General features: G+C 45.5%; 1 protein-coding gene across 1 annotated transcript; it reads right to left on the reverse strand.

Moving 5' to 3' along the window:
* Positions 1-5264: 5264 nt before the first annotated feature.
* ARPC5 (actin related protein 2/3 complex subunit 5) lies at positions 5265-9345 on the reverse strand. Its single transcript, XM_026062881.1, has 3 exons — positions 9257-9345; positions 7098-7274; positions 5265-6551 (listed from the first exon to the last, which is right to left on the reverse strand). Exons 1-3 carry the CDS (start codon positions 9320-9322, stop codon positions 6489-6491), a joined length of 306 nt encoding a protein of 101 aa, XP_025918666.1. The 5' UTR covers positions 9323-9345; the 3' UTR covers positions 5265-6488.
* Positions 9346-9351: the final 6 nt, after the last annotated feature.

Genomic DNA, 9351 nt, shown 5'->3' on the forward strand with positions numbered 1-9351 from the left:
AACTTGAAATATGTCAGCAAGACTTAGCCCTTGCATGGTTACCTTAACTTCCCCATCAAATTAGATAACACCAACAACAGGAGGGAGATCCTGGAGGAGACTTTTGTTTGCCTTCTGCTCGGAGAGCGGGAAGAAACCAGAGGTGCCCAACAACAGGGGCTCACTTTTAATTAGCAGTATGATGGGGCACATCCCTGAACCTTGGGCTCTCTCTTTGGTTCCCAGGTTGCGAGCTGAGCATGCCCCTCAGCTCCCTCTGTGCCCAGCCGGCTTTCTGCAGCAACGGTGGGCAACATGGAGGAGACGCGGCTGCTGCGACTCCAGAAAAGCCAAGGGAAATGCAACCTGCCTGAGTGACACTGAAGGAGAGGGATGGGAATGCCAAATCTGTGAGTGTGAAAACACCCCTCTGAGAAGCCTTTTCTTACTCCTTTGACTGAGACTCACTTAGAAGCCAAGGACATTTCTTGTTCCAAAGGGATATTTCAATGCTCAGAAGCAGCAAACCGTTCACCCTCCAGGCTTTAGGTGCCAGGCAGATGATTACTTCTGTAGCCGAAGGGTTTGCATTGAATTACAGCACCCAAAGGGTACCGCACTGGGACTCTTTTCCTGGCCGTATGACCTGCTGCATGTCACTTCTCCCTCCTCCATCTCCATTTCCCAATGTAATGCTGGCCTGTTGCATCTAGTCAGCTGTTAAGCTCTTCAGGGCAGAGACTGGCCCCAGCTAGGGGTGAGCTTCTGGGGTCTCGTTAAGCTGATCTCACAGCTGCTGTGCGGGTCAGTCTTTCTGCCATCCCATTAGTCCCATGGAGAGCTCATCTAGCAGAAAAATATTCACTTTATTCTAGGGATGATTTTGTGCTGATTTAATTATCCAAATCATCTCACTGGTAGATCCCAACACTGGTGCAAGGAGGAGGATGCGAGATCACCCTGTTGGCAACAGCTGACCGTTAGATTGGCACACAGATAACATAAAAAGTAACTCTACCTCCCTGGGCTCCGTCTCAATCAGAGCCCCTAAATGCTCTGCCTTATAATATATATGACTAATAACCATTATTCAAATGAGAAGGGAAGCTGCAGACACTGACATTCTAATTCTGTAACTTTAACCAAATGAGCGTGTTTTTCTTGCATTGCACAGAAAGGAGATGGCCTCTGAAAGACGCAGGCACAGCAAACGCACATAATGACAGTCATCCTTCTGCTAGGTTTTTTTTTTAACATAACATACAAACAATGTTCAAACAATCTCAAAGTTGTGATAAACACATCTCTTCTAGTAACAAGTGAGTCTCTGTTCCCCTTTCTCTTACCAACTTTATTCATTAGGCAAAGTTTTTTCTTCTATGTTCATTTCCAAGAGGAAGTAAGTAATATAGATGGTAACACTTCCCATGTGAGATTCTTGGAATCTTGCACAAAGAGAGATCTCAGAGATAAGAAATGCATAGAGATCCAGCCAGAATGCACAAGTTGCTTTTAAGTTTGTACAGTAACAGTGTGCAAGAATTTATCATAATTTCTGGAGAGAGTCCGGAAAGGAGACCAAAAAAAGAATGATCAGGGCACTCGAAAACGTTACTTCTGAGGAAAGACTGAGGGAAATGAGCTCATGGAGTTTTAACGCAGGAGGAACAGAGGAGCCGGTCTGCGCGCAGCTCCTTCCCTGGGAGGCAGGTCTCCGCCGGGGCTGCAGCTAAGCTCTCTGTGTGCGCAGGACCTTATTTGCTGTGTCACTCCCTAAACGGTGGCAGAGGGCAAGACCACAGTAACCATCTGGCCAAATGATGGATGAGTCAAAGCCCRGGACTTGGAGGGGGCTGGAGAGGCCGGACGTTATCTCTTAGTGGTGGGAGGACAGCAGTTTCTCTTGTAATGTGTTTAGCTATTATGAAACTGGGAAGTGACTAATAAGGTTGCTGTTACGACACGCTTAGGCCAAACCTAAAAGCAGCAGTGAGAAGCTTTGCAAATTAGGTTCAGAAGCACTGAGCCTTCCTAGAAGAGACCTACAAATGCCATCTGCCCTGGAGTAGGTCTGAACTGTCTATAGAGTATTTTTCCTTGAAGGTTTCCTTTTAGTAAGAGGAAGGGAAATGTCTTTTGCAAAATGAAAAATGTTTGTTTTCTTTTCTTCCCTGCCCATCTTTCTGCATTATTTACTCTTTATGTTACTCCTCTTAGAAATGTGTCACCTCTTTCTGCTGCTGCCGCTGCCTCTCTCCTGGGTGCCCTCAGTCAGCTGCATAGGGATGGTCCTTGTGCTCGTCTACTCTGGTTTGGGTTTCACTCTTTCGCTTGCTCTTGCCCTCTGCTTGCTCTTTCGCTCKCTCTCTCTCCCTCCCTCCCTCCCTGTCCTGTTGCTTTCTCTTGGTATCAGTTTCCCTTGCCGTGAGCACCCTGTGCTGYGAGCGCTGTGGCTGACGTAGCCGAGCCGTGCGCGCTCGGCTCAGGACCAGGGACAGCCCTGGAGCCCTCGCGCACGCCTGTGGTAGGCAAACGCTGTGCGGTGTGTGCGGCGTGTGACACTTGCCAAGCGTGCGTCTTGCTGTGGTTCAGGGACGTCGGTGCTTTTCAAAGGCGCCCAGCAGGGAGCCCCCATCCCCTGTGTCCATAGGAGGCAGGGCGCAAGGGGCGCTGGGCATCCCTCCTGCCTGGGTGCTGCGAACTCCCGCTCTGCGGGAGCGAGCGCAGCAGGAGCGCAGTCTGGCTCCACAGGCCGACGATGGCCTCCTCCAGCCCCAGCTGCCCGGAGACGGTCGATAGTTGGTGGTGACTTCCTAGGCGAACTCCTTCCATAGCATGGGCTGGACCTGTCCACGGACTGCACTGCTCGAGGTTGTGTTAATGTGATGATGGTAGATTTTGGCTGTACTGGAAGCACTTGATGCTCTCGGCCAAGTGTATATTGGCTCCTCCATCTTCCCCATTTCTGCAGCCTGAGGCTTGTGCCCTCTGGTTCCCCAGGACAGCTGCTACGGGGCTGTCTGCAACTAAATGTTCCTTCACCTGTCCTGCACCCTCCGTCTCCAGGGATGCGTGGGCATAAAGCAGCTCGGGACTCTTCAAGCTGAGAAATCCTCGTTGCCGAATCTGAAAGAGGGTTCGAGCCTGCTGAGGGCCTGACAGTCCAAAGCAGTTCAGAGATGTCCCGGTAAGGTTCGTCTTTCACGCTACGAGAGAAACAGCAAAACTGACGGTAGCACCATTCCCACCAAAGCAGCAGCCTGTGGAGCAGGAGGAAGCTGCCCTGGTTTCACGGGTACTACGCTGGAGTTAGCAGCAGGGTGGTGGGAATGCGTGCCTTGTGCTTCAGTTTGTGACTTAGTAACACTGCTCTTGCCTCTTCTGGCCGCTGTCCGATGGCGGTGGATGAAGCAAGTAAGTGTGAATCACTTCACAAGTGATGTAAGCGTGATGGACAGAACATGCTTATTAATAAGCCATTCCTGCTGCTTTCGCAGTGGGAACTTTTTTGTTGCAGGTGGCATTAATCTTGAGTTTCTCAAAGGATGAAAACTTTATTTTTGCCATTGGCTTCTGCCAGGTTCTTCCTTTCCCAAAGTTGAATCTATTCTGCTGGGCTTGCAGTGTGTTTTTGGGGCCAGGAATATCTTACTACAAAATACTGAATATATGTGGGCTTTCTGAACCCTACGTAAGGAAAATGTAGTGTTCAAGCACAGATTGCTGTTAGGATCATTCATTGCTTGCTTCATGTTGTGGTATTTACGTGCCCAAGAATATTAGCAAGGCAGGATTTGTAGGAAAGAGGTCATCTTTTTATTAGATTTAATTTTACCACCCTATCAATCAGTTTAATAAAATAAGACATGCCTTCCTGCAAATCTTGCACTATTTATTACCCCCACGTTGTTGCATGTCCAGAGCTATCCTGTCTTTTAACACATCCCTGAACTTATATGCAGAGGACACACATTTGCTATAAATGTCTCTAAATACTTTATATCCTACTCTGAGGGGAAGCTGGAGACAGTCTGCTCCTAGCTTTTGTTTATCTAATGCCACCTAGAGGTAGCTGACCTGCTTTGAAATCGGGTGATTCAGAAAATGTTTTTCGAGCAGCGGGGATTGCACCATTTATTTTTTAAAAATGAGAATTGATTGGTGTCTTAACCAAATTTGGACCAATTGAAGCATACAAAGTAAGAGTGAACACTTGACACTCTCTGGCAGAGCTGTAAGGACAGAGCCGTTGCTGCGCAGGGCCGGGCCAAGGCTGCTCCTATATCTATGTTTGAAACCTGGACATTTTCTGTGGTCTTTGGACCTCCTGGAAAAGCAAGGGCTGCTCCAGCGGTGATGCACAGCTGGCTGCTCAGCAGCAGGGCAGTGCTGCGCCGCCCGTGCCTGCTTGCCTCTGCCTGCCTACACGGCCGCTAGGGCCTTGGTCTCAGACTGCGACAGGAACACAGAGAGCAAGAGAGAGGTAGGATGGAAGAAGAAAAACTTGTCAATGAGGAAAACTGCCTGCAAATTATCCGACTTGCTACGATTACTAAAGCTGGCTTCTCACTCGCCCCTAAGTGAACGTGGCACACATGGGGAAAACTTTGGCTTGAACCTTCTGAAGGCACTAGCTCTTGTTTTTTAAAGTGATGATTTAAGTTACTACTATGAAACAGCCTTCAGACGTCAGAGTGCTCAGCACCAGGTTTCTGTATGCTCAGTCCCTTCAGAAGCTCAAGCTGAGTACGTGTCATCGTTAGTGACGTACACACACAGTCATCCTACCTACAGGCCAAGCCCAGGGCTGTATCAGCACTTAAATTACAGTACAAACAACAATTAAATGTTTCATCACTTGGAGTTGGGGCAGGCAAAGATGCAAACAAAATCCCAGCCACAAAATCAGGAGCTTAGCTCCACATGACAGCCCTGCTAGCCCCATTACCATTGTCCTTTTTGTCCCTGTTTTGACAAAGCATGTAACATAGATGTCTGTTGGGATCTCACCCTCTCGCTAAAATTTTAGTGTAAGCAGAGGAATCTGTTGTTTAAATATTTTACTGAAATAATCTCAAATTTTCTAGCTGGATTTAGCTGCGCAAGTATCACCATTACTTATAGGTACAAATAAGCCTTCTTCGGAGCAGTTATCAAGAAAAATAGCTGAGGGGAAAACAGGATTTTAGGGACTGCTTTTTTACTTTTCTCAGTCCTTGCAAAGCACCATGCTGGACTAAAGAAATAATGGTTATTCCAACCATTCAGGCATTTCAGACACCAAGTAAATATTCAGTGACGATTTATTGTCTGGTCTTTATTATTATTACAAAAAAAGCAGATATCAAAAAACAGCAAAGATTTCACAAGTTTCCCAACAGTTTTACACAACTGAATTGCTGTAAAATGGTGAATGTAAAACAAGTGTATTTAAGCCCTGGCCCTAAACATTCAAAGGCGATCTGTGGTCTGGGATGCCCTAGGCTTGCTTAATTCTTTTTAAAATACTCCTCTCTATGCTGGGACTTAATTTGCCCACTAGCTAACACACTGTGGTAAAATACAACAGGAATGTAAACTTTTTGGGATCCTTTAAGACCCTGTATATCTGGAAAATAAAATAGGGGAGCTTTGCAAAGGATGGTGCAGATACCAGTATGAATTTCTTAGATTACCACAGGCAGCCATTATGTTGTGCTTGACAAAATCAAATCACTTTCAAGTTGCTGAAAGGTGATTTGCTGTGTGAAAGCTCCTTTTTCTTCTCCTCATCAGGATCTTTGCTCCCCAAAACAAAGAGTTCACTGGACCAGGCTCTAGTGTAAACGGCCCGTCAGCCTTTTAAATTCTGCCATCCAATTTGCACAACAGACAATTTCATCCTGTTGTGACTTTCCAACAGTGGACTCAGCATTTGACTGATCACAAGAAACCAGACTAGGCCATGAGATGCGAGATTAAGAAAAAAAAATACTCAGCTTTCTGGAATGATAATCAGGTTTGGAGGGGAGCCTTTGCCTTCTGGCCTATTCACTGCTGTAGGTTCAGAGGCTGACCAAGAGAAACATGGTCCAGTTACCTATATTAATAGCTGCCCCACTTCTCAAATATATATCTTACATCAGAACACTGCTTGGCTAGCAAAAAGAATTAAGACATTGCCCTACGTCCCTCAGCATTTGCTTGGAAACTCAGGTCCAAATCTGCCATAATTATACACAAATGCAAATCGTCCTAAACATGAAGTTGTATATGTAGCTATACATGTCACTGAAATGCTCTTGAGTACCAAATATTCCTGTTAGAAATAAAATTGCACCTTCATAATTTTCCAGAGTTCAACAAAAAGAGATCAAGATATGCATTATTTGTCAGATATGAAAGAAGCAGCGAGAAGGCAAGCTGAGAGACAGAAGCTGCCCACAGGGCAGCAATGGCATTTGGTTGTTTGGTTTTTGTACCAGCGTTTCCCACAGCCATGGGTGGCAGACAACCATTTGTTGCTGGACTTAAACCGTTTTTCTGGCAGTCAAAACACGGACAATGGACCCTACTCCTCCAGCAGCCAGGGCCTGAGAAGAGAAACATGGCAATTAACACAAAGTCAAGGTAACTACAGGCTGAAACAACTGCTTGACAGTAGGGACTTCCAGATTCCAGACTATATTTCAAATTAGCATCTCCCAGCACTTTACATAAAGTGCAAAACCAGCACCCAGGGTGCTAGGGAAGTATAACCACATTCACTTTAAAGATAACTGTTTAACAGGCTTCTATTTCCCTGCGTAACTAAGTTGCAAATTTTGGTTCCCTCTAGGAAGGAAGTTCTACTTCCATCCGCTTTAATCACTAGAGCAAGCTACTTCATTTATCTCAGTTTAATAAAAAAACAAAATTTAAGTGTAGAATCTTTACCCAAGGAATCAAAAGAATAAGGGATATGATATAATTCAACAGTGAGCCTGCAGGACCATACCCTTCCCACTGTGTGAAATACAGCATTTCAGCTTTACCAAACAGAAAGATCATTCTAACCAGGCTCGATGAGTGTGTCCTGCTCCCAAGAATCTGCTACTAAGAATAACCCAGTCGAGAGAATGCATGTCCTATAAACACACCTTCTCATGCCACTGCAGCAACACAGCACTGCTGTTGTCAGAAGGGCTCTCAAAGCCCTTGTAGATGTACTTCATTAGCAGGTCAACGCCATTCTTATCCAGTGACTGCACTGCTTTCTCAATATCATTGGCTTTGAAAGAGATGAGGACCTTCAGGACAATGCTTTCTGCACGATCCTGTGAAGAAGCAAGAAAGGCAGGGACCCATTCATTCTCATATACGGTGCATCCAAATATTAGTCATCTCTTGAGGAAGTAGAACTTATTTTTTCTCTTTAACAGTTCTAAAACACTTTTTGGAAAAAATGTAGTTTGTACACCAAGCTTGTACTTGCAATGTATAAGAGAGACCTTCTCCCAACAGGAGTATGGTCTAATTAACTTTGCCAGATACCTACAATTCTAGATCTGGAGATAAGTAATTGGAATTTTTTATTTAATTCAAGTTATTTAAGTTCAGCCTACAAATTAGCTATAAGGAAAGCTAATACTTAATCAGAAAGCCAGTCCCAACACAAACAGTGAAAAAAGAGTTTAACAAGTTTGTTCTCTTCTAGGTTTTCTGCCTCTCTGCTTCTGTTTGTAGGTTTCCACCCATTATACGAAGTCAGGGCTAAATACTACTCAATTTTCTTAGCAAAACTCAGTGTCTGGGAAGCTCCAGAGAAGTTGTGAGAATTAAGTACCTGGCTGCTGGCCTGCCTCGTCACCAAAGCCTTTTCCATGCTTTTTGTACTGTTTAATGAGATAAAATTACTCTATTCCATGGAAATAGTATTGGTCAACCTAGATAAGGTGACTCCTGAAAGCCACGCATTTCAAAAACAGTCAACTTCCATCCCATCCACATAGGAGGCAAACAGGAGGCAGCATTAACAATGTTTTGCATTGATAACCATTTGCAAGTTCATGTGGATGTCTTTTCAGGCCCAGGAATTTGTGTGGCATGATTACAGCTGCAGATTAGCCATGTAATCAGCAAAAAAAGATCTCCTCTTTCTCATTCATCACTATTTGAGGGAAAATAAAAGAAAAAAGATCTCAGGTTTGTTAGACTTTTGAACAATCCCATTATCCCAAATATTTCACGCAACTCCCTCCTACAAAAATTATGAACGGTAGTTTTCTTGTTTGATTTAATATCCCCTAGCCACTTGGGTTAATGAGACTTCTCATATGAAGAAGTGTAAATGAAAACACAAAATAATCTCTACAAGATCAACTAAAACTGAAGCCAAACACATTAAAAATCCATTGCTATACCCTTAGCAACCCCACACTCTATTCTCAATTACAACAATACAGATCTAATGGGGAAAAGTCATTAACGCAAAGACAAAACTGTTCAGTCCTTTAAATGGTGATATCTGTATACCAGTATTGTATAAATACCAGCTGGTTCTCAGAGCCCTGTATAATAGCACAGGGCTCAGTGAAAAGTCTTCACGGGCAGCCTTGTGAGGATAGCGTGGTACCAGAGAAGCACAGAAACGTGCCTGTGGGATTCTCTTCCAGCAGCAAGAACAGGCCTCTGCAGCTGCTCACGAGCTGGGCAGTTCCTACTGTTATCCGCCTGTTCCTCTTGCTGCTGAACCACAATCTATTCGAGGTTCATTTGGGGGCTATTCGGAAGTACACGCATACGGTACGCGCCCAGTTCTGTCACAGGGGGAGTGCCTGCGTTTTCTATGCTTTTGACGGCTTAATTTTGATTGGATGCAATAGCTATCGTTTCTTCCTTTTTTGTAGGTGTACAGCCTGGCCGTGGTAGCATTTGTCAGCGATGACTACCAAAGCCGTGGTTCCTGAATCGCGAAGCACTGCACCTCCGTGCTGCCAGCTCCAGCAGTTACGGGCTTGGCCTGGATCAGACAGGGCGCGCGATATCGTGTTGAGTTAGCTGGGGCAAACGGCCCAGAATTCACGCAGGCTGAGAAACCTGCACCAGCGCGGAGCGAGCACCAAGTCAGAGGCGTGCGCACGGGTGCCACAATTTTTTGATCGCGATCAAGACAACAGAGGCCATGATGTTTCAACACCAGTGAATACCCTAAGACAGACCTCCCGCCTTCCCCAAAGCACACCTAGGGGTGGGGGTTACAGGAAGGGAAGGGGATTTCTAAGGAGCAGCCCAAGGAGTAAGTTATTTGGGACTTCACCTTCACCGCCTGGTTCTTTGTGTTGATCGGGGGGTTCTTCAAGGCTGCCTGCAGCGCAGCCATCATGTTCCCTGTGAGAGGCAGTCAAGGGCCAG

This window comes from Apteryx rowi, unplaced genomic scaffold, assembly GCF_003343035.1.
Source record: "Apteryx rowi isolate R43461 unplaced genomic scaffold, aptRow1 scaffold_100, whole genome shotgun sequence".
Classification (NCBI taxonomy): domain Eukaryota; kingdom Metazoa; phylum Chordata; class Aves; order Apterygiformes; family Apterygidae; genus Apteryx; species Apteryx rowi.

Excerpts from the sequence above, each read along its gene's own strand:
- ARPC5 (XM_026062881.1), bottom strand. The coding sequence starts at position 9,322 with ATGATGGCTGCGCTGCAGGCAGCCTTGAAGAACCCCCCGATCAACACA. Across the intron at positions 7,275-9,256 it reads CAAAGAACCAGGCGGTGAAG|GATCGTGCAGAAAGCATTGT; the intron begins GTGAAGTCCCAA and ends GCTTCTTCACAG. Across the intron at positions 6,552-7,097 it reads TGCTGCAGTGGCATGAGAAG|GCCCTGGCTGCTGGAGGAGT; the intron begins GTGTGTTTATAG and ends TTCTCTTCTCAG.